A 24,189-nucleotide genomic window follows, 5' to 3' on the forward strand; every position below is an offset into this window, starting at 1 on the left:
ACACCCACAGACACGTGTTAATAGAGCTGGCCATTCAGGCTGCCCCTTCAACACCCATGCAGCACTATCTGAACTCACATAAAAGATAAGTACAGGTAACAGCATCCTCTGCCTCCTCTCTGGCTGACTGGGATTGAAGATGGCTAGTGAAAATATGCATGTCCTCACTCTCCAGAGTAACAAGCACACCCGTGTTCATGTATCCCTTGAATATCAGCACAGGCTCTCGGTCTGCCTAATACATATGCATGGACTCTGGACCCCTTATCCAGCCACTGCCACACGCCTTGAGTCTTTTACGCTGAACAGCCCTTTACCACATAACTTAATGCTTTTTCATCCCACGTACTCTTATTGTTACTGTTTGTTTTTCTTGGATCATAAAATGAATCATGAAAGAATCGTATTCTGTGCAGAAGTCATTGATAGGTGATTTGAACATGTTGTGCCTGCTTAAACTTCAGATTCTCAGATGCGCTTGATCAGTTTATGAAGTCACAAACAATGGTCAGTCATAAGATTGTACCTGGAGTATTAACTTGGCCCACAACATCTCAGGTCATTGAAGAAACGCGAAAAGAGAATTTACAGGTATGTTTAACCACAAAAATAAAAATCCTATTCTCTCAAATGGTCTTTGCAAAAAAAAAAAAAAAAAAAAGAAGTATATTTCCCAAAGCTCTGTAGTGTCTCTTAGGTTGTCATCCTCACTTTGTTCCTTGCCCCACATTATCAAGGCCAAGGAAGGTGGAGGACAGAAGTGAGGAGGGTTTCTGCGTGGAACAGCCAGTGCAAGTAAATTTCCTAGAGCACTGTCAACCCCAAAGCCTGGTCTTTGCAGAGATCTCTTTTCAGTGACAAAATTATACTCTTGGAAAGCACACCATATACAGCACAAGGGCAGGTCTCCGTGTAAGAGTTTATACTTCGGTATTTTTATGTAATAATGTGGTTCTAATCAGCTCCAAGTTGTACATAATGGGAGTTTGATGTTATCAAGCTAAATGGCTATGAATACTATATGCAATGTAATGCTAGAGGGAACACGTTAGAAATGAGAATTAGCAAAAATATGAAGTTGAAAATTGTATAGGTAATGCTATATTTAAAACCAAATGGTAGACTTTGTATAGTTCTTAAGGTAAAATTCCTTGTTTGAATTGAAAAGTCCAACTTCTGGTTCTGAAATTACAAATTACTCTTTTGTATTGAAAAGCTTTTTAATTTTTGGTGTTATTATTGCTTTGAAATATACCATGCCATGAAAGTCAAGACACACGAGCTCCTCAGCATGCAGGCACTTTGACACAGCAGAGCATGCTAGGTTACTCACTGTATGAAAGTGGCTATACTGTATTAACCTGTTTTGTTTCTGGTCAAAGCAGCAGTTGTGCTGTTTCCTAACAGTGTGACAGGTGCAATGATTTCTCATAGACATCAAGCTGTTACTGTAGTAAGCTAGCCTTATACAACTGTGGTCTGGGACTGCTGTAGTGTGTAATGCAAATACCTGAAAGGCTGCGACTGGGAGTCTATTTGTTTCTACTAATGTTTCATTAATTTGGGCTCAATGCCAACCCCAGGGGAATTTAAACGCACTTGACATAAACCTATTTTAATATCTTTATCTTTAGACACTGTTTAGGGAGACCTCAGTAGCTCCAGTGCAGAGCTAGGTCTGAGCTGTCCCTGGGAATTTTGGTATAGAAAACTTACTATATTTTCATGCAATTCAAATTGTTAAGCATTTATAAACCTGCACATAGGAAAGCTATGGATACTTAGTTGACTCAAATGAACTTTTGAATGTTTTGGCATAAAAGACAATCTTGCATGGCTTTCACTAGTAAAAGTTACCTTTTGGTATTAGTTGTATGCTGTTTAAAAAGTGATGTCTGTCTGTTTCACTGCAAAGTTCCTTGGAAGTAGATATTTAATCTTCTCTGGGTTTCTGTGCAATTTATCTGATACCACTTTATGTTTCTCAGTTGATCTTAAAGAACTGTATTGAGGAATGCAAGTTCCCTCCAGAACCAGATGCAGTTTGTCGCTATCAGCAATGCCACGGCCACTCCAAAATCCACATATTTTTTACAGATCCAGACTTTAAGGTAAATTTTAGTTTAAAAGGGTTTGGGAAATAAAGTGTCCTGTTTTCATGTTTTCTATCCCCTTTTATATTAGAGACCTATCTAGAACACACCATTTTATTCTGTCTTCATTTAAGTTGTGCTCTGTTTTCTGTTGTTTTTAAAGATGTTAAATTAATATTATTTTCCAATGTTAGGGTTTTATACGTATTACCTGCTGTCAGCAATGTAGAGTGGAGTTTCATATCAGCTGTTGGAAAAAGTTGAAAACTACAAACTACAGTGATAAAAATGATAAGGTAAGACCTGTGTCAGACTAGAAGCATTTTTTATCAATATTATGGCATTCCTTTGGTCTGTGATAAGTGAAGTGCTACAGCCTTATATATGTTCCATTCATCTGACAAGAAGAGAGATGGGAAAGAGGAGTTTCTTATTAAATTGGCTACTGTGCAAGTGTGGGTAAAGCTTGCTTTTGTCTGTAGAAGAAAGGCTTGTGTATGTGTGGTGGTTTTACCCTGCTACGCAGCTGAGCTCCACCACAACCGCTCTCTCATTCCCCCTCCTCAAAGGAAAAGGGGGAGAAAGGTCTCAGAGGTTGAGATAAAGACAGGGAGATCACTCAACAATTATTGCCATGGGCAAAACAAAATTGGTATAGGGAGATTAAAATAATTTATTGCATATTACTAACAGACTAGAACAGTGAGAAACTAAAAGCAAACTAAAGACACCACCCCATCCACCCTCTTCTACCTCCTCCCCGCAAGCAGTGCAGGGGAACGGGAAATGGGAGCTGCGGTCGGTCCCTGATGCTTCATCTCCCCTGCCCCTTCACAGTCCCTCTGCCCCTGCTCCACGTGGGGTCCCTCCCACGGGATGCCGTCCTTCCTGAACTGAGCCTGTGGGGGCTTCCCACAGGCAGCAGCTCTTCAAGAACTGCTCCCCCCACATGGCTCCGTACCACGGGGTCCATCCATCCCCCAGGAGCAAACTGCTCCAGCACGGGTCCCTCACGGGTGGCAGCTCCCCCCAGACCCCTGCTCCTGCGTGGGCTCCTCTCCACGGGCTGCAGCTCCGGCCCGGGGCCTGCTCCTGCAGGGACTCTCCATGGCCCACAGCCTCCTCCAGGCCACATCCACCTGCTCCACGTGGGCTCCTCCACGGGTTGCAGCGTGGAGATCTGCTCCATGTGGGACCCATGGGCTGCAGGGGGATAGCCTGCTCCACCAGGGACCTCTCCACAGGCCGCAGGGGAATCTCATCTCAAGTGCCTGGAGCACCTTCTGCCCTCATTCTGCACTGATCTTGGGAGTCTGCAGGGCTGGTTTTCACCCCTCTCTTCAGGCTGCTGTTGCATGGCATTTTTTCCCTGTCTTAAATATGCTCTCACAGAGGCACAAACAACACCACTTACTGGTTCAGCTCTGACCAGCTGACCAGCAGCAGGTCTCTTTTGGAGCCAGCTGGAGCTGGCTCTTATCTAACATGGGACAGCTGCTGGGCCCCGCCCACAGAGGCCATCCCTGTGGCCCCCACTCCTACCAAGATCTTGCCCCGTAAACCCAATACAGTATGCTTAGCCTGTTTCTATCGCATCATATATGTCCTCCCATATGGAAGTGTATTCTTTCTACAGTCTTGCTGCTGAAGAAACAAATTGACATTGAGTATATCTAAAGTAATTTTACAAAAGATGATATTGGCAGTCAGTATAAAATGAAGGAAAATCCAGGGAGGGTGTGAACTCAAAGTAATATTCTTAAAGTTGACTTTTGAACCTAAAGTTGGAGGAGGAGGGGATTTACTATAGCTTTGAGAATAACAGGTGTATGCCACAGGTATAGAACTCTTTGGATTTGCAGTCCTTGCCAAGTCAGCTGTGATTTTCTATCCTCATCCAGTAGGAGTTTAGGCCCATGGTAGCTTTAATTACCTTGGTCAACTCAAATAAAGAAACTGTAATCTGTATAAAAACATAGAATTTGTATGAATTTAAATGTCTTCACTGTTTGTTCCATTTTCTCCTACAGGATTTTCTTCAAGAATTATGTTTCACTCCTGACTGTACGGGCCTTATTTCAAAAATAGTTATTTTCAATTCTTCTGGTTTGGTAAAATGCGAAGTAAGTAAATGTTCTTATAAAATATGAAAATAATCTTTAAAATATTTACTTTGGTAAAGAAATAAAGTGAAGGTGATAATATAACTCAGAAATAATACGCAAACTCATACGTAATATGTTACCTTCACTAAGAATCTGAGCATTATTTAGGGACGTAAGTTACCTGTTCTGTTCTTAACCTTGTTTTGGTTAGAACTGTCATTGATGGGAACTGGAAATGCTTCTGTTGGTCTGTGAGAAGCAAGAAAAAAGATTGTAGTTTGCTTCCTGCCCACTAGTAAACCTGAACAGCATCCAGGCCTTCTGGCCTTGTGTTACGTTTCCACTGGTCTTTTTTTCAGAGAGAAATATATTGCTGTGTACTAAGTTGTATGATATTTTAGGTAGACATTCATGAGGCATATGTGCAAGGGTGCACAATCTCTTTTGTAGTATTACTTTCATTGTTTTCCAAAACATCAAATTCTGTTTGGTTTTGAGAACATCAATGTTGCATTGTAACCCAAGTTTAATTAATGTGATGTCAATTATTTTGGTAGTTTGAACAAAAAATCACAAAACCCAAGGAACCACCAAGAGCCAATATTAAACAGAAATGCTCAAGGTAAGCTCTCTACCATTTAAAAATAAGTTCAGTCATTTTGGAGGGGGGAGTTTTCTCTAGAAATTAGTTTCCTAAGAATTGCTAAAACACCTAAGAATTGCTAAAACACAGGTACTTTGGAAAGATATTCTTGTCCTTTACATCTGAAAAGATGTATTTGAATGAACTGAAATCATCTTTTGATAGAAACACAGATGGACTAAGAAGTCGGGTAAAAGTACTTGAGGCTTGAGTGTCCTAATAAAAATACAGTGGTGCAAGTTGAGTGCATCTGGATTAGAATACCACCACTATTTTCAATCTTAAATTGCAAGCATTGTTCTGTTCCTACATTGCTAGAGGGAAGAAGTCAGCAAGATTTTAGCTGTGTGGGAGAAGAATCACTGCATAGCATAAGTTCAGCACCACTACTACTACTCTACAGCACTTACTACCTAGCAAAGTTTATAGGAATGATTAGAAATCAATGTAAATAAAAACTGCATATAGTAATGCTATTTCAGTAAGTTAGTACCGAAACCTTTGACATAACTGAATCAAGCTTAACTCAATTCAGTTAACTATAACTATACTATAACTATACTATAACTTTTGCTCGAGCAAAATTATAAATAATGAGATGTTAAAATTAATTTAGAGTATCTTCTTGTAATAAAATAAGTTAATAAAAGTCATATGTTATTATTTGGTGCAAAATGTGTTATAAATTGAGAAAGGAAAAAAAAGACAGTATTGCAGGTACTTAATGCTAATTCAGACATTAAAAATAAAATTCAGAGTAAAAATAATTTCAGGAATCTTGAGGATATTCCTACCATTACATACTTGCTTTTATGAGACTTTAATGAAATTTTGTGGTTTCTTAATGAGTTTTAAATAAAAAAAAAAAATGCTTTATTATATCTGTACTCTTCAAAATAATATTTTACAGTGGAATTTAAGTGTATAGCTATTGTAAGACATGGAAAACAAGTTAATTTGACAAAGTAGTTAGGCACATTTATCTTAACATTAGATTCACTGTTTAATTGTTTTTATCAGTTTTAGGAAGCTAAAAATGAAACAAGAAAAAAAAATACGAAGAAAATGTGCACGGAAAGATGCACTGAATGCTGCTAAACAGAAAATAGAAGAAAACCAGATGGAAAATGAACCATCTCAATATCGTGATCACAGTGGTATGTGGAATTATGGATTATTGTTCTAAAACGATATGAGGTACCATAGTTAGCATTCAGGATGTCCTACTGTGTGCAGTTCTGGGCACCACAGTACAAAAAGGACATTAAACTATTGGAGAGTGTCCAGAGGAGGGCGACGAAGATGGTGAAGGGCCTAGAGGGGAAGACGTATGAGGAGCGGCTGAGGTCACTGGGCCTGTTCAGCCTGGAGAAGAGGAGGCTGAGGGGGGACCTCATCGCGGTCTACAACTTCCTCGCGAGGGGGAGTGGAGAGGCAGGTGACCTATTCTCCGTTATCACCAGTGACAGGACCCATGGGAACGGTGTTAAGCTGAGGCAGGGGAAGTTTAGGCTGGACATCAGGAAGAGGTTCTCCACCGAAAGGGTGGTTGCACACGAACAGGCTCCCCAGTGAAGCAGTCACTGCACCAAGCCTGTCTGAATTCAAGAAGAGATTGGACTGTGCACTTAGTCACGTGGTCTAAACTTTTGGGCAGACCTGTGCGGTGCCAGGAGTTGGACTTGATGATCCTTATGGGTCCCTTCCAACTCGGGATATTCTATGAAATCAAATGACAGAAGACTACTAATTTTGGACATACCCTCCCCAACCCTGAAGACTTGCATAATCTTACTACAGAAACTTAAATTTATGCTAAATATTGCTTTTTTTTTCAGTTTTGGTTTTAATTTCTAAATAACTGGAAGTTTGTACTGTATAGTGATTTAAGTTCCTTTTGAAGAACTTCAGTCTTGATTCCTTGGTTCGTGTCTGAGCAGTCTTTGCTACTAGGTGTACACTTGGATGTTCAGAAATGTGCTTTTGCTCTGGGAGCTGATGCTTGGAGAAGTTCTCTCTCTGCATCAGGGCTGGCATGCAGCCTGCACAGATAAAAATAAATTTGTACAGGCAATTGCTTCAAGCTGCTATTATTGGCAGGTAAAAAAAACATTTCCAAAATCTAGTTGAGATGCTAAGGATTACTTTGTTGTGTAAACCAGATTTAAAGCCATGTATTGTCAAATTTATGAAGATAAAGCAAGTTTATGTATAAAGAAATATATACGTTATATAAAAATATTTATTTTGTAATTTTAAGTATTGTGAAAAAGCTAATATTAAAAAAAATCCAGTAAAAAGAAAACACCACTTAATACAAAGTCTCTATGCTTTAGAGTTGATGCTTTTAATTGTGGCAAATAAACATGAAATCTTATTCTTCTTTTTTTTTTTTTTTTTTTAATCCCACTTTAGGTTATGCAGGTTATGATCAAGGCTTATATACTGGTGATAGAGTCCTGCAGCGTATCATTCAAAATGCTGAGCAAATAAAAACTGCTGTTCGCGATGCTTCCAGACTGTTAAAGGAATTGCTTTCCTGGTCTGTAATCAATGAGGAGGATTACACATCATATTGCAAAACTAGCAGCATGTCACATGCAGTGATGGAGCAGCTCATCAGTTATTTAATTCAGGAAAAAAGCAGAGTGAAAACAAGGGGGTTTATCCATGTGTTGAGTGAGCTGGAAGAAGTGGATCCCAAGTTACAGAAGTGGATGAAACACCTTAACAACTTGGGTAGGCTATATGTTTATGTAATAGCAGAAGACCTTACCTGGTCATAATTGTTCAGTCTGCAGATGAAGATAACCTCCATATTTTACAGTCTTGCTTTGTTAACGTTAATGGGTGATGAAGTAAAACTTTCTTCTTCTTCTTCTTCATTTACTTGATCCTTAGCAGGATTTCTAGAGAAGATGTGACCATCAGTAACACAGCAACCACCTCTCTCTTCTCTGCAGAGACAAATTTTTCTGAAAAAGTAAAGCATTTTAATGTAGGCAGGGCTTTGCCCATGTAGGAAAAAGAGAACTACACAATTTTTTATGCTTTTAAATTCCAGAACAGACTTAAATGAGAATATTTGTCTAAATTGTTTGTTTCTGGAAAGATATGGTAAGATCATTGTAACTTCTCTGTCATGTATTGTATCACTTGGAAGTAGTTTAACTTGGTTCTCTTTGCTAGTGTTGCCTTGCTGTGTAGTTTCCTATTGAATTTGTAATTGGATGAAGATGCAAGTTGCTTTTTGCAGACAAAATGAACATAAGGTGCCAAGAACTTGGGGTTCTTTATTCTGTGTTGTATCCATGTCCTTGAAAGAATTTGTGTAGATTTATTGTACTGCCTGTTGACTTAGAGTAAAATTCATATAAAATTAATTTGTCATTTTAGCTTGCATTTTCAAGATATAAAAAAAATGTGCACAATCTCTTTCATCTATTGTATGTTTAATTTCTGGAGCAAACTATTCCTCTTTTAAGAGGAATATCACACTTGAAAAACAAAAACAAAATAAGCTCTGAGGCCTGAATGAAATGATACCTTTTTTCTACTCTTTTAGGGTTGACAGCTACAGAGAACTTTTTCCTTCAATATGGAAAATTTTTAAAAGAACTTGATCTTTCTATTTTAACAACGCTCTGGAATGAGAAGTATGGTAGTAAATTTGATTACGTGTCAACGAGTTCTGAAGACAAAGAAGTTCTTGACTATTTCTCAAAACCGCCTCTAGAAAAAGCTCGTTGTTTTATATGGCTGTTAGAACTCAATAGAGAAAATTTTCCAACTCTTCATCAAGCTTTAGATGAATTCTTTGATAAAATGGGTAAATATGCTAAGGTCTCCATTCTCATAAGCATTGTATTTCTTCTGTTTTTACACCTCATCTGGTGTACTCTGCAAAAGGCTGAAACCTCAGTAAATTACTAACCTCATTATATGAGATCTTACGTGTTCAGTGCATAAAATGCAATATAGTCTAAAAGGCAAATCACCCTTTTAAAGGGTACAGTCTGCTGTTCGTTTCAAGTGCCACAACTAGCACATAAGTTTACCTTTATGCATATATGCAGTCCAAACAAAATAGGTATTTTTCTTTAATTTTAAGCATAATGATTCTGCAACAACAGTCTTCGAGATGCCTCAATGGTATTTGATGGAGTGTAATAATTATTACTATGATTTTGTAGTTCACAGTTATAAATTACATGAAATAGTAATATTTTAGTTTATGAATATGACTTTGTTATCATTTTAATAGATGACCCTACCATCATATTAAAGAAGCAGGGAGATGAAGATATATTGGTAAGTTAACCTAGATATCTGTTTTAATATAAGCTCAGAAACAAGTATGTATTTGATGTTTTAGAAAAATGTGCAAAAGTGAATGAGGCGCATGCATTTCCTGACTTATTTTTTTTCTTTTTCTTTTTTTTTAAGAATCATCCTTTTGGGCTTTTTTAATCATCCCACCCTGTCCCCCCACCCCTGCCTTGATTAATGCATTTGAAGATTGCATGCTATTTTTCCTGTGTTTCTGTAAATTACTTTGTTTAGGGTCTTCTCTTTAGTTAAACCAATAACACACCTTTTAGATGATGATCCTTCAAGGATGAAGATGAGGGAGATGCCGTAAAAGTGGATGTGAATACAGTAATGTGCTGTATTGTCCCTTTTGGATGGGGCAAATAAAGGTGTATGGGAGAGGTGTTTGCTTGATAAAAGTAATTTGGTGTTAACTTTAAAAAGGTTTCTCTAAAAGTATCATTGGGGAATGGGGGGAGGAGAGAGGGACAGAAAGAGGGGGAGAAAGTTAAGTGTGCACAGTTTAGAGACTCGTATTAACTTGCATATCTGCATGTTTACTATATGAATTGACATTGAAGCATGAATATTCCTTGAGAGTGCCTAATAAAAATCTGAAGAATTTTGGATGTTAATTTTACTGTATGTTTTGCAGTCCAAAGCAACAAATGAGAAGGTGGTGTAACCCAGCTTTATTTTCAGATGTCATTAAATTATAAGGCTAGAATTAGAAGTTTATTTCACTAATAAGTGTAGTAAATTTGAAGTGAGGTGTACTTAGCACTCATTCACTACAACTTTTACTGATACTTTGCAGTCTAAATCTGTAACTTTTAAACTGTACATCATTCTGAATCACTTTTTGGTTAGTATTTTTATTACAGTTAATTTTAATGGCAGAAATGTATGTGATTTCAGTTAATTATGTGTTTGAAGCACTCTCATTAAAAACTGTTCTAGCCTGCAGATAAATTTATCTGTACAAACCCAGGATTTATTTTTGATACAGAGAAAATGTTTAGTTATTAATATAAATCTTAATAATATGTAAAATCCCTTGCTCTTTTCTTTGATGAATTAGAAATACAAGAATTAAATAAAAGCAATTACAATAATGCTATTTCTATTTCAGTGTTACTTGTATCCTAAAACAGGTTGATGTTTTCTGGTACTGTTATTAAATTACTATTAGTAGAATTTGATTAATATATAATCAAGTGCCATTTAAAAATGAAGATACATTTTAGTTCCTCCATCATTGCTTATCTAATAGAAAGTTGAAGTGACCCAAACTTTTGACAGTTTTGTTTGCTTCTTGTTCTGTTCAAACCAGAGTAAGAATTTTAATAGTTTTGAATTCATGTACTGGTATTGGAAATGCATCATAATTTTATTCTAATAAAAAAGTGATTCTTTTTCTCTTTCAGACTAACAATATCAAAGTTAAAAACAAAAACAGAAAGAAGAACTCTAGAGACTCAAAGGTCAGTAACTTTTTAGCTGCTTATTATAAATAGTCTTTTTAGAGTTGCTGGAGGTCAGATGTATAGTGTCTGTTTTCCTGAATATCTTATGGAGGTTATTCCGTGAAATGTTTTTTCCTGAAGAAGTAGTAAGCTGTGTAGACTCAATTAATACAATTTTCTTAGTTTTGTTACAATATGATTTTGTCAATATAAAATGAGTTTCTAGACCTGAAAAATAGATTTATGAATAACTTTGGTACTGATTGTATACTAATAACCTCAGTCTATCCACTGTCCTCATACTCTGATCTTAAATTCCTATATGTAAAAGTAAAAAAACATCTGTGAATACAATCCATAGACTGCACTATATAATTAATATGTCATGTCCATTTAGTTTTGCATTGATAAATTACAAATTTGGCAAAAGGCTATTTAGCAGTCCATTTGAGGATGAAGAATGTGTCCTTATACCTCATGAAATAAATCTGAAATTTTGTTTTTAACTGTCTTTTCTGATGATTTTTATGGGTATATCAGTTACTGAAGATGCAAGTGTTTCATTTAATGCTCAGAAAAAATGTTATTTGTTCAGTGTTTTATAGGTTTTGCTAGAAATAATATTGTAGCTGAAACTGATTTTTTATATTGATTGTCTCACATGCAATCATCTTGATTTCATCCATGCCCCCAAACTTTTATATTTTTTTATCATGAAGTTTGAGTAAAATGAAGATTAGAGCTATTTTCATCAGCCAGAATTTTCTTTTTTTTTTTTTTTCTAACTTGGACTCACTTATACAGGTCTGTGTATTTCTAAAGTTAATAGATCATAAAAAATAAAAGATAACTAAAGCATGTAATAGGCGAACATCAGAATAGGAGATATAATACTAAAACTGTGGAACTAGGGATCACTCAGACTTGCTAGTAGTAAAATTATTAAAGTTTGAAGGCTCTCAAATATAATGGAAGAGATTCCTAGAAATTCAGTTGATATGCAGTGCAATGGAATGAGTTTAGACAAAAGTCTTAACAAAAAAACTGTGTTTTTTATTTGAACTCAGTGAAAAATCAGGCACATCTAGAGGGGAAAAAAAAGACTGTTTTGGCTGTTAGAATGTCCCAGTTTCTTGTTCCAAAATAAGTTCTGAAGAAGAAATTAATAATTTAAAGTTAAGAAGCTTGTCATTATGACTTAATACTGATAATTGTACTTAGGAGTTTCACAGTTCTATAGTCTGGCATCTGAACACAATAAAGGTACAGAGCAAGGTTCAGTGTAAATAACTTACTCATACTATTTACATCAGATCATTTTCCAATTAAAAAATAATAATAATCTGTTTTTAATTAGTCTATTTTAGTATTATCCAGTGGAGTTAGTACAGCACCAATAGAGGAAGAAAAGATATTTATAGAAGAAAATACATTGTAAGTATCATCATGCACCTTTGCTTTTATTGCCCAAACTTCAAAGTACTTTGCCAGGTACCAGAGAAGACAGGCTTTGAAACGGCTTAGAAAGTCTGGGTTCATATCTCAGTGTTTTTTGAGATGACCTTAATATGAGCTTCCATAGAGACTTCACTTCTCTGCTTCCAGGACAGGTGTAATGAGTATTAGAATTCTAAAGATCTTAATGATATTTGAGAGAACCAAATGATTAGCAGGTTGCAGCCCAATAAGTCTTCTAGGCCAAAAGGGATTCTTTCAAGTAACATCTTATCTTCCTCTTCCATTTTACTGTAGGAAGAAATTGGTTGATAAGTCCATATACATACCATTAGTCACAAAAGAACTTTGCCTTCTATGCTGTATCAAGCAGGTTGTGATGTAGGACATGGCTCAGAATTTTTGTGGTAATCAGGAGTCAAACTCCTGCGTACTGAGACTGGTTTTGGTCTTTCTTATAGAAGTGAAAGCTGCTAGGAAAGAGCTATGACCTGTTACTAGTAGTTACTAGTTAGCAGGTCAGTTATTCTCAATTTAAGAAGTTCAGCAGTTAAGTATTTGGGGGGATAGTGTTTATCCTGTTGGTAGGAAAAAGAGTTTGCTGTTTGGGGTATTTCTTAGCACCTATGTAGCTACTGTATGGTAACAGTGTTCTCAGTATATGTGAAAAATGAAGTTATTTTCAGAGACAAGAATTATTGTTCCTATTCTTTTTTTAATTCTTTAGAGATTTTGCATATTTTTATGAACCATGTATAATCCCAGAATATCTTCGGGGACAACGAGAGGAATTTGAAGCTGTATATGACATTTCAAATAGTAACAGCTATCGAAGACTTCTGGATGATAATCCAGATCAAACCTGTGAAAGTTTATATGAGTACGTATACATTTCTGTGCTTAGCAGTTTAAAAGTTTTACTGTTTTAGCTGAAATGCATATAAATTCTGTATCATTGTGTTAGAAAATTAAAATTATACTATTTCCAGACAGAAGTGACAGAAGTAGTTGGGAATAAAGTATCTTTGATTCCCAGTATAGAATTGACAATTATGAACAGTAGGAAAGCTCTAATTTTGGACCACTGCAGGAAAATTGAGGCCTTGCACTTAAGAATGTGCTTGCAAGTAATAAAGGAAAACTGTCAAATGGCACACTGTAGTTTTGCTTTGAAACAGTGAGCAGGATGGCATTTCTGACATCTGAAGATGTAATTTATCTGTTCATTTCATTGGTACTCTCAGTAGTCATTCTGAAATGTCAAAATAAAGGCATGTAACAACACAGAGATGATGTCTCAGTGCAGTTTATTGACAGCATATTTTATGTATCTGTTGTCTAATGGCAACTAACAGATTTTGACTATACAGTCTATTTCTTATTTTGATCCTTTCAATTCTCAGTTAACTGTGGTGTGTACATTTTCTGCAATAATGCCTCACATAAATAGCATTTGCTTTTCGGAGACAAAAATGTTACATGCAACATCCTACTTAAAAACATACTGTATTAAGGCCAGAATTTGAGTTCTTATGGTCTGTTGCAGGTATGTACATAAAAGTGTGTTTTCAGTTAGTTGCAGGTTTCTGAGTAAGATGTGGACAAGTAAAAGAATTACAGAAAATTCTGTATGAGAAAACTTTGATTAACAATTACAACTTTTTTTTAAGCTATTTCTCTCAAATATTGGAAGAACATGGTCCTATGGAAATTAATAATAAATTGCTAACTGGGGAGTATGAACATTTCCCTGAAGAAGCTCGAAAGATTGTAGAAGATGAAGGTGGTCTGAAATCTTTTCTTCTGAAATCCCATCGTTTCGTTATGGTGGATAATGTTATTAGCTTAATAAAGCATGAAGTTCTTATAAAAGAAAATATAAACAGAAATGAGACTGAAGATAATGAAGAAGAAAATTATATTGTCTGTGATGTGCAAGAAAATCCTTTCCAGAACAAGCTACAGCTAAATCCAGCTGCTAAGGAATTCAAACCCCTGTTTTATCCTGAGCAACCTCATATATCAACATCTCCTGACATAACAGTAGCAAGCTATGACACTCCACAGTATTTGCCCTGTTCTTTACCCACTTCATATCAATCAGTACTTAGTCAGAATATTGCTACCGTAGAAAATAGGTCGTCTTTTTCTGAAGTTTTATTAGAATGCTTTGATTCTGAAAATCTCGATATGTTCTTGCCTCAGCCTTCCTGGGGTTATCGATGTGAAAGAATATCACCAATGACTTCTCAAATGCCTCTCATTTCAAATGTTGCCAAGCAACCTAGTTATATTTATGCTGACCATGTAGCTCATTGGGATAATGACGAATCAGCTATTTCAGACAGAAAATGTGTCTGCAGCAGTTTAACAGCAACCGAAACACAACCATACAAAGACCCTCAGTGCCTGTTGGTGAACTCGGATACCTCATTTTATGAGGACAGTTTTGCTGTTGCAAATAGCACAAATGAAGCTGAATGTTGTATACAGGTGACTAAGAAGGAAAAAGTAAGCAGAAGTATACCTGTAATGAAAAACAATCCTCATACAAGGATGATAGCTGTTCAGGTAAGAGATTAAAATGGAACCATTATTTGAGAGCTTTTAAGTGACAAAAGATAGTGTTGAGCATCTTGTGTTAGGTTTCTTCTGCTGTGCAAAGTGCAACACCTTTTTCTGATTTTTCTGAACATGATTTCTTTATGTATTCCCAAAGAGTCAAATGTTGTGTTGAGTTTCAAGAGGAAACATGCAAGTAATACTTCAAGCTACCCAAATGTAAGGGATATTAACAATAGTATTAGTGTTCTCTACTATTTATCTCTCAGAAAAGGCCACAAGTTGGAAAATACTGAGGTGTTTATCAGACTAGGAGCTTCCTTAGAATTTTCATTTTAAATTGCTGATGCTTTTTTTTTTTTTTTTTCAATTATTCTTGGTTTTCATCTCTAATTCTTTAGAGACAGTCTCTGAATTTTGTTCTGCCTGAAGTTTTGAGAGATTTTTTTGACCCAGGGTCAAGGGAGGGAACTGGTGCACACAAGTGAAAACTTTGTTTTAGAGGTTAGGGAAAGTGTTTCTGTGTCATCTTTTTTCATTTTGTTCAGTGATTTGTTTTAACTTGTACAGTATTTGAGGATTTAGATGCTTTGTAGGTTCTAACCATCGCTGGCTGATGCTTACCTCTTGGTTCACAGGGATGGCCCAGCTGTAGGGTGAGTTCAAGGGCAAACTCCCTTCACCTTACTTTTTCCTTCTGAAGAAGGGAAACAACAACAAAACAAAAGAAATTTCTCCTACAGGCACAGGAAGCATTGCTGAACACCCTTAAAGGGAGCACAGCATGTAGCTGACCAGAAGAGGGACCAAAACATTTACTTATTAATGCACCCCAAGGGTTAATCAGCATGGACGACTTACGAAAATGCACTTAAAGTAACAGAGGGAGACAGTGATCGCATGCAAAAGTTACAGACAACAGTTCAGGCTAAGAAGCCAGGTTTTCAGAGTTAGAGATACGGCAGTTTCATACCTCGTTTGTGTGACAGATTATACAAGATGCTAGAGGAACTACTGCAGAGAAGTTCCTAATCTTCTTTCCTTTCTCCATAAGGGAGGAATAACTTTATAGCTGTAAGATAAAATAATCATCTTTTTATTATTGCTTTCTAAATTATGAAAATGTTAACGTGTTTCATTGCTTTGTTTTTTGGTTTTGTTTTTTCTTTTTTTTTTCCCAAAGCTTGTTGTGTGTACATTTCTTTGCTTTAAGTCTTTCCCAAGCAGTTACTGTAAGCTGTTTTCCTTTTGGCTGACGTAAAATGTGATTTCTGTTTGGTTCTTGAGCACATGTAATGAATTGTTAATAGAAAAGGCAATGGTTTTCAATTTAGGGAATTCTGGTTAGCAGAGTTCAAAAGGTCACAATGCGCAGAGGTGTTTCTGTTGGCAAAAGTGTGGGAGAGCAAGGCATTTAACATCTGACTGTGTTTTTTAATAGTGTATTAGAGTGGTAACATAAACTGAATCTTCAGTATGTTGCAAGATTAGATTTTAAACTTAATTTTTTTCAGTAGGTCCTTGATGAGTGATATTGGAGGAAAACAAGCAGAGATTCTGGTCATTGAGTGTAGTCCTTTTTAAGCAGAGGCACTTGTCACAGATCTTGAGTTTAGGACAAGCCACAAAACACAGCTGCTCTGTGAGTTGTGAGACACTGGTTTTGCCAGTCTTAAGTTTTCAGATGTATAGAGCACAGCTGTGTTTAAAGACAGACAGAACTGTCCCCAATATAAATGCTTCATGGTCAATTAAACTAGGAAAAGATCAGGAAAAAAGTGCTTTCATTATAGCTTGAATTCAATTTTGGGAACATTTGCATAATTTCTTGTTACATTATAGATAGACCTATTTCATGATGTAGTTGGATTCACGTAATTGTAGGTTAGGTACAAAGGCTCCAAAAACAGAGCTGGCATAGTAGTTGCATACGTAAACAGGAGATTTTTCTCATCAATTAATGATTCTTTATATTCTAGGTGAATCATGAAGTAGCTGATAGGGAAACTAATACCTTGCCTTTTCATCCATTTGAAATGCAACAAGTAAGTTACCTGTATATTTGTTCATATTTCTCACGAAGCAGTTTAAAGGAGTGCCCAAACATTTAGGAGTGTGAAGATGAAGGTTATCTGAAAATAAGATGTTGTAACAAATACTTTTGATTTTGAGTTTTTTTTTCCCACCCTTCCTGTTGGACCATAGTCTGTAACGTCCTTCTTCCAAACGTCATGTAGGCCCACAAAAAGGAGGCTGTAGCTGTTCATATGTTGGAATATGTTTTAGAGGAAATTGAGTATTTCCTCCCCAAAAACCTTGAGTTTTGATTTAAATATTCCATTGGAGCATGCATGCAGCTCAGACTGATGTTAATGGCAGTCCTATGTCCTATCAGGAGATGAGTGAGAAAACACGGCCTTCTCTTCATATTCCATTCTTGTCAAACATTAATGTTCATTTCTGTTATACAGAAAACAACTCCCCCAACAAAAAATACAACAACAAAAACACGCTAAAAACCGTCAACTGACAGCAGACTGACTCTTTTGAATGTTTGCTGCCCTGTGGATAATGGCTGTTTAATTACTTTCTATAATTTATTTTCAGGGAGATATTCTACGTATGGAAAAAGAGCATCAAGTATTAAAAGAACAACTTAAAGAAGCACAGGAAAAATATGAACAGTTACAAAGCCGAAGCTCAGAAGAAATCAGTGTTTTAAAAGAGCTGATAAAAAAAAGTGTTGAAGAGACAGAGGTAACATTTTTATCCATGCGGCAGTGGGGTTAGCAAAGACAAACTGAAGTGGTTCATGATATTGGTTGTGATACGTCAACACTTATTCTGAAACTGGAATGGTAGTCCTCATTGCTGTGAAGTCTTAACAGATCTGAAAATCTGTGTGGCATCTTCCTCAGAAGACGTTTAAATGAACACATAGGTTATTGGTTGTCTCCATCTAGTGGATAGGTACTGGCTTTGATTCAACCCAAAAAGAAAAAAGCATGATGCTATTGACTCTTTCCCTCTTCTTGAGGAGAAGGGGTTCAAGTGGTCAGTGTTTTGATTTGCTGGGATGGCTAACGGGCTTTTCCAGACATTTTCCTTGAAATTGTTTGGGAGAAAGAGTAGTCTCCAGGCACTACCATCAGCCAATTATCACTTCAATTTTACAGTTAAAGCCAGATGTGCTACAGGCTACTCATTTGTCTGCATTTTAAAGGGAGTTTTTCAATTAAAAATAAATAAAGCAGGTGAGACCAAAGCCATTCTCCCTACCAGCTCACTTTATTCTTTAGTAAGATCTTTAAATAAGGGGCCTGTCATTCAATCTCTAACGTCTTTTTCTTCCTTTCATTTGTGTATTGGAGTAAATTCCTGTACTGCATCTTGGGAGGTCCTGAATTCTAGCTTTAAGATTCATAGAATCATAGAATGGTTTCGGTTGGAAGGGTTCCAACCCCTGCCATGGGCAGGGACACCTCCCACCAGTCCAGGCTGCCCAAAGCCCCATCCAGCCTGGCCTTGAACACTTCCAGGGATGGGGCATCCACAACTTCTCTGGGCAACCAGTTCCAGGGCGTCACCCCCCTCATAGCAAAGAATTTCTTCCTTATATCTGATCTAAATCTACCCTCTTTTAGTTTAAAACCATTCCTCCTTGTCCTATCACTATACCCCCTGACAAAGAGTCCCTCCCCAGCTTCCCTGCAGGCCCCCTTTAGGTACTGGAAGGCCACCGTAAAGTCTCCCCGGAGCCTTCTCTTCTCCAGGCTGAACAACCCCAGCTCCCTCAGCCTGTCTTCACAGGGGAGGTGCTCAAGAACCTTGATCATCCTCGTGGCCCTCCTCTGGACCCGTTCTAACAGGTCCACGTCCTTCTTGTGCTGGGGCCCCAGAGCTGAATGCAGTGCTCCAGGTGGGGTCTCACAAGAGCAGAGCAGAGGGAGAGAATCACCTCCCTCGCCCTGCTGGCCACGCTGCTTTTGATGCAGCCCAGGGTACAGTTGGCTTTCTGGGCTGCCAGCGCACATTGCCAGCTCATGTCAAGCTTCTCATCCACCAACACCCCCAAGTCCTTCTCCTCAGGGCTGCTCTCAATCCATTCTCCACCCAGCCTGTGTTTGTGCTTGGAAGTGCCCTGACTCATGTGTGGGACCTTGGCCTTGTTGAACCTCATGTGGCCCACCTCCCAGGCCTGCCCAGGTCCCTCTGGATGTCATCCCTTCCCTCCAGCGTGTCGACCGTACCACACAGCTTGGTGTATTTAGCAAACTTGCTGAGGGTGCACTCCATCAAGTTGCATGTGCAGATGAGTGGAGTTAAGCATTAATGAGTATGCTGCCTGTTCTAAACACCCGGCCTAAAAGTGCATTAATCACTAAATAAAATTCTGTTGTCGTAAATGTTGCTGGCTAAGGTTTTGATCACGTGTCTGCAAGTTGCTCTAACTTGCATTTAAATAAAATACTCTTTACAGAAATAATGTTTTCTTATTTTTTGCTTTTAGGTATCAAAGAATGAACTAGAGTGGCTTAATCAAGATTTAGAAATAAAAGTAAAAAAATGGCAACAGGAGAAAAAAGAAAATCAAGAGAACTTAAAAGCAGTAAGGAACACCGTCAAAAAGCATGTGGATACTAATGATAGGTACCAATTTTGAATACAGATTTACATCTGTAGATCTCTATTTTTGTCCCTTTGCTTGATTTTTTTGTTTGTTTGTTTGTTTTAAAGTAAGTACACTTATTTCTGATAGTCTATGGTAAGTTTCAGTATTTACTGATTCTGTGAATGAGAATTCAAACTTCTTGCCCTGATAATATCATTAGGGCAAGAAAACGAGTTAAATGCAGATCTTGGATTAGAGCTGGTATCAATAGGACCTGCATGTAGTTATTTAACTTAATTAATAATACTAAGTAATACTACTAATACTAAGTACTACTAATACTAAATACTAATAATACTAAGTAATACTACTTCTTCACTGTTTAACATTTTTGAGTGTTCCAGAATCCTTTAGTTTGGCACTGCTTGCATACTTTTCTACTTCATGATTTACCATTTTTTCCTCGGTGTGCTCCTCTACAGCAGTATGATTAGCCTTAAAGTTTTATTTTTTTGTTCCTCTTCCTCACATACAGTCAACCCAACTGAACTCTGCTCTGCATCTTTCTTTCTTACACACTTTTTACCTGTACTGCCACAGAGCGTTTCTGAAGGTTAACTAGGGATGCACATTACCTTCTTTTCTAGTCTTGTCCCCTACTTGTCAGATTAAAGTAAATCTGCAAGAACCAGATAGCTGCATGTATCGTGTGTTGTTTTTGTTTTTTTTTAAACCCATCATCCATCCTAAAACAGAAGTCTGCAGGGCTTCCCATGGAACTTAGAACAGTAATATCCCATCATGGCCTGGTGTGCAGCAATCCCAGGTATTCCCCTGATGATTAGTTTTCCTGGCTATGAAGGAATAAGAAACAGCTTCAGTCAACCTTCTACTATAGTCATAGAGCATCTAGGAAATTACGTCACTGACACACTGAAAAAATAAATTCAGTGTCACCTGACACAGTATAGTAAGTAGTTTTTCCCAAAACATTTTAAGAACTTCAGCAATCTTTAAGTAGTCTAATCATTGGCTGCATAACTAGCTAGAAGCTTTTTCACAGTAATAGGCTGGAATATGCATGTCTGCTTTAGTATTTTGTTGTGTTATTGCAAGCACAGGTAAGCATTTTAAAATAGCTGTCAGAAAACTGATGAAACTGACTTACAGTAATGATTTTTCTAATCAGACTTGACACTTCCTACTATATTTTTAATGTTCTCTGTCAGTTTTCAGACATAAGAAGGCTTCTGTCCTTGAATGCTATTTTATCTTTACTATTAATAGTTCGAGCCAAATCTTTCTTGAAAAATTATCAGCTTGCACTTATATTAATTACTTGCTGCTTAATTAATAATACATTTAAATGCACTTACAGTATTAAACAACATACAAAATGTATAGATTGTCACTGCTGCGTAGTTATCACTGTGGTTATAGAGGAACGTGTAATGTGTTTGAACATTTTTCAGAATAAGCTTAAAAAATATTTGATTACTCTAGGTATTCAAAGACCATTGATGAGAAGGAGAAGCAGTATAACATATATTTCAATACATGTCTTGAGACCAGGTAAAACTCTCGTAAAACTCTCAGCAATATTTGTATTTTTCTACTGACTTGTCGTTATTGGAGTTGTCTGTTTCATTCTGGGTGAAAAATCAGAAAAAATGAGCACTTTAGCCTGTATCTCTTATTCTCAGTTAGTTTACTTTTACTTAATATAAGTAAATATTACTTTCTTTTAATTATTTAGAATAATTCAAAGCTGGCTTTTCAAAATACTGTAATATATTTCTCTTGATTATATGATACAGTATTTTAGGATACATTAGAAGTTGGGTGCTCTACATACATACTGAACTGTCATATGCAGCTTTGGATCCTCACATACTTGTAATTCTAAGTGTACATAAAGTTATCTGAACACTTTCTAAAAGTTGTTCGTTTGCGCTTAGATGGAATTCAAGGTTTCATTTATACGTTCTTCATATATGTGAACAGGCTTTGAACAGTAAAACTTGCATGTCTGCAGTAGTTAAGCCCCAATAAACTTTTTACATTGCACAGTGAAATTTGGTTAAGAAATCCCAAAGTTATGTCCATGGAGCCAGCAGTATGGCTACAAGAACATGATACTATGCCCAAAGGCACAAGCTGTACAACATAAATGAAGATACATGCTTCTGAGGAAAAGACAAGTAATAGCTGAAGAAAACCTCTAGAATGTACTACTGTTGTAAATGTTACTCAAATCTTTAACCTCTTTCTGTTTTGCAGCAATAAACTTGCTAATGAGAAGGTAAAATTGGAAGAACTTATAAAAAAGAGTCAAGATGACTACCAGGAACATATGAAAAGAGCTGTTAAAGCAGAGGTACAAACAAAAACCCTAAAATGCTTCTGTTACAGCCTGAATCATTTGCATTGATGGGTGGGGAAGATGACTGCTGAAGTCTTAACTAACAATTTCCCTTAAAGTAGCATCTAAGACTTTTTATAAGAATATATTAAAAGTGTTGATCAAATATCGACAACTGCTGTTCAGGATGTTATCTAGGAAAACTTAGCAAATCATCATGGTGGATTATTGTTGACCAGTATTAAAAGTGCACAGAATTTGAGGCATCTGTTATAGCCCCAAACAAAATTCAGCTAAATAATTCAGTTTCTTACCTGCTTTATGAATAAATTCCATTAGTAGGAATTAACCATAGGAAGATACAGATTCTTGTTCAAAATTAAGTCATGCTTAGTGAATGTATAGCTAATTATTTCTTGGGTAGAATCAGAGAGCAATTTCAGTATTTTGCTAAATGGAGATTACTGATCAAGATTTTTGCTAAAATAGTGCTTTATATTGGAAATGCTTTAAGTATCATGAACAATGCTTTCTTCTTAGGAAAGGCTTGAAAATTGTCTTAACCTGCAGTGAAATTTTATGAAAAAGATTAGACTGTTTGTTCGTGTTGGTCTTCAATCATGCAGTATTTAAAAGAGTGCCTTATTGACTTAAAATATGTGCATGCACATTTTTGATAAGGTGCAAAGGGAACACATATGGATGCTTTCTGCAATCAGCTGAAGTGAATATAACCTAGTTATCCTCCTAAAGGCCTGCCAGTGCCCTTAATTCTCCTTGAAATTCCTCACCATAGGAGCAGTGCGTGATTGTATGTTGTACTCTGTATCATCAAATTATTGTTTAAGGTGATTCTAGGCTTTATTCCTTGTGTTATAGCACTGCTTTTATTGCAATCCTTTTTTAAGCAATTATTTTGTTACAGATATCAGTACTCAAAAACTGGAAAAAAACTGAAGTATACAAGCTAAATGCCATAGCTGCCAATGCAGACAGAAATCTCAAGATGCTGAAGTCATTAAGCAGGTATGGAGAGTTTACACTAGTAATTTCAGTACTACTAGTTGCTAAACAAAAGTAATTAGCAGATGTTTAGTCATGATCTGTTAACTAGACAAGTCAATTTTTCTCACAAAGTGATGGCTGCCTGAAAGGTATGCAGTAGTTAAATGCAACTTCTCTGAAGTTGATTTTCTTTTTCAGTCTTACGTCATTAACATGTGAAATATTTAAGCAGCAGCAGCAAACTTCTTGTCTTACTCTTTCTTAGCCTGGGAAGATTAGGGTACTGGGAACATTCCAGTTACTCCTGCCCAGTATCACTAGCGAGGGGGCTGCAATGTAAATAAAGAGGAGGTGAAACAAAACTGGCGTATGACAAGATTGTTGCCTTCCTTACGAGGAACTAACTTAGTCCTTTTGAGTTACTTCTTTAAAAATATATGCCATATTCCCTCTCCCAGTAGAAGTTGCCCATACAGGAAGGAACTGTTGTATTAAAACCATTGGTCTTAAGCAAAAATAATGGAATAGAATAGAATATTTCGGTTGGAGGGGACCTACAACTATCCTCGAGTCCAACTGCCCGAGCACCTCAGGGCTTACAAAGTTAAAATGTGTTACTGAGGGCATTGTCCAAATGTCTCTTGATGCCCCATGTCTGTCAGTGTTCAACTGCCCCTCTAGGAAGCGCGTTCCAGTGTTTGAGCACCCTCACAGTAAATAAATGTTTCCTAATGTCCAGCTTTAACCTCCCCTGGAGCAGCTTTGTGCCATTCCCACGTGTCCTGTCATCAGTGACCAGGGAGCAGAGGCCAGCACCTCCCTCTCCACTTCTCCTCCTCAGGGACTTGCAGAGCAATGAGGTCGCCTCTCAGCCTTTTTTTTTTTTTTTTTCCATAATAGACAAACTAATGGGAATGCTGGAGTTTAATTGAAAATCTTCATTATTTCAGCAGCTCGGCTTCAGCACTTCCTGAGTCGAAGTCACAGATCGATTCTTGGGAAATATTTATTTCAAATATAAAGAAACAAATGGAAAAAGTAGAGGTAAGTCTTAATTTCTCATAACAACATATAAATTGAATTTTGGAGATTAAAAAAGAATAAATAAAATTGCATTCCTTTTTTAAAACACTAGTGTCTTCTCCAAATACTCATCTACAGATTTTTAATGACAAAAGAAAGCTTCTGTTATAAGGCCTGATTATTAAATATAGTTAGGTTACAATGACTATCTTCAGTTTCATAAAGGCAAAATTCTTTCCTTTGCATATGTTGCTTAAAGATTGGATTGCAGAATAACGAGTCTGTAATCTCAGTTCCTTTGTATTTTTTGAACTTTAAATGTCCATGCAACTTCTTCAAAAACAAGGGAGAACTGTTGCTAAGAGAAGCTGAATACACTGTTAATATGTTAACATATAATAATGTTAACATATAACACTTAATATGTAACACATGTTAAGTTTTAAAAACTAGAAAATACTTCACAAGCCCTTTCAAACATTAATGCAAGTCCTTCAATAGAGAGTTATGTTACTACACCAAATGGTAGTCTTATGTCTCCATGTGAAAGAC

The 24,189-nt window shown here is 36.7% G+C and overlaps 1 protein-coding gene across 8 annotated transcripts in view; it reads left to right on the top strand.

The window, feature by feature from the left end:
• The window catches only part of TTC3 (tetratricopeptide repeat domain 3), a 65,293-nt gene that overhangs the window by 35,057 nt on the left and 6,047 nt on the right, over nt 1-24,189 (top strand). For 6 of the 8 annotated variants that reach the window (XM_035545984.2, XM_035545982.2, XM_035545989.2 and 3 more), the window contains exons 21-40: nt 465-591; nt 1,989-2,111; nt 2,288-2,389; nt 4,124-4,216; nt 4,756-4,820; nt 5,862-5,998; nt 7,257-7,580; nt 8,407-8,670; nt 9,106-9,152; nt 10,580-10,636; nt 11,976-12,052; nt 12,801-12,953; nt 13,744-14,644; nt 16,615-16,680; nt 17,243-17,392; nt 19,146-19,285; nt 20,751-20,819; nt 21,528-21,624; nt 22,535-22,635; nt 23,565-23,658. In XM_035545984.2, the coding sequence (XP_035401877.1) occupies nt 465-591; nt 1,989-2,111; nt 2,288-2,389; nt 4,124-4,216; nt 4,756-4,820; nt 5,862-5,998; nt 7,257-7,580; nt 8,407-8,670; nt 9,106-9,152; nt 10,580-10,636; nt 11,976-12,052; nt 12,801-12,953; nt 13,744-14,644; nt 16,615-16,680; nt 17,243-17,392; nt 19,146-19,285; nt 20,751-20,819; nt 21,528-21,624; nt 22,535-22,635; nt 23,565-23,658 (3,187 nt within the window). The remainder of the gene's footprint in view (nt 1-464; nt 592-1,988; nt 2,112-2,287; nt 2,390-4,123; nt 4,217-4,755; nt 4,821-5,861; nt 5,999-7,256; nt 7,581-8,406; nt 8,671-9,105; nt 9,153-10,579; nt 10,637-11,975; nt 12,053-12,800; nt 12,954-13,743; nt 14,645-16,614; nt 16,681-17,242; nt 17,393-19,145; nt 19,286-20,750; nt 20,820-21,527; nt 21,625-22,534; nt 22,636-23,564; nt 23,659-24,189) is intronic. The other 2 variants (XM_035545983.2, XM_035545980.2) reach the window with 1 other exon arrangement.

Source organism: Cygnus atratus, chromosome 1 (genome assembly GCF_013377495.2).
Source record: "Cygnus atratus isolate AKBS03 ecotype Queensland, Australia chromosome 1, CAtr_DNAZoo_HiC_assembly, whole genome shotgun sequence".
Classification (NCBI taxonomy): domain Eukaryota; kingdom Metazoa; phylum Chordata; class Aves; order Anseriformes; family Anatidae; genus Cygnus; species Cygnus atratus.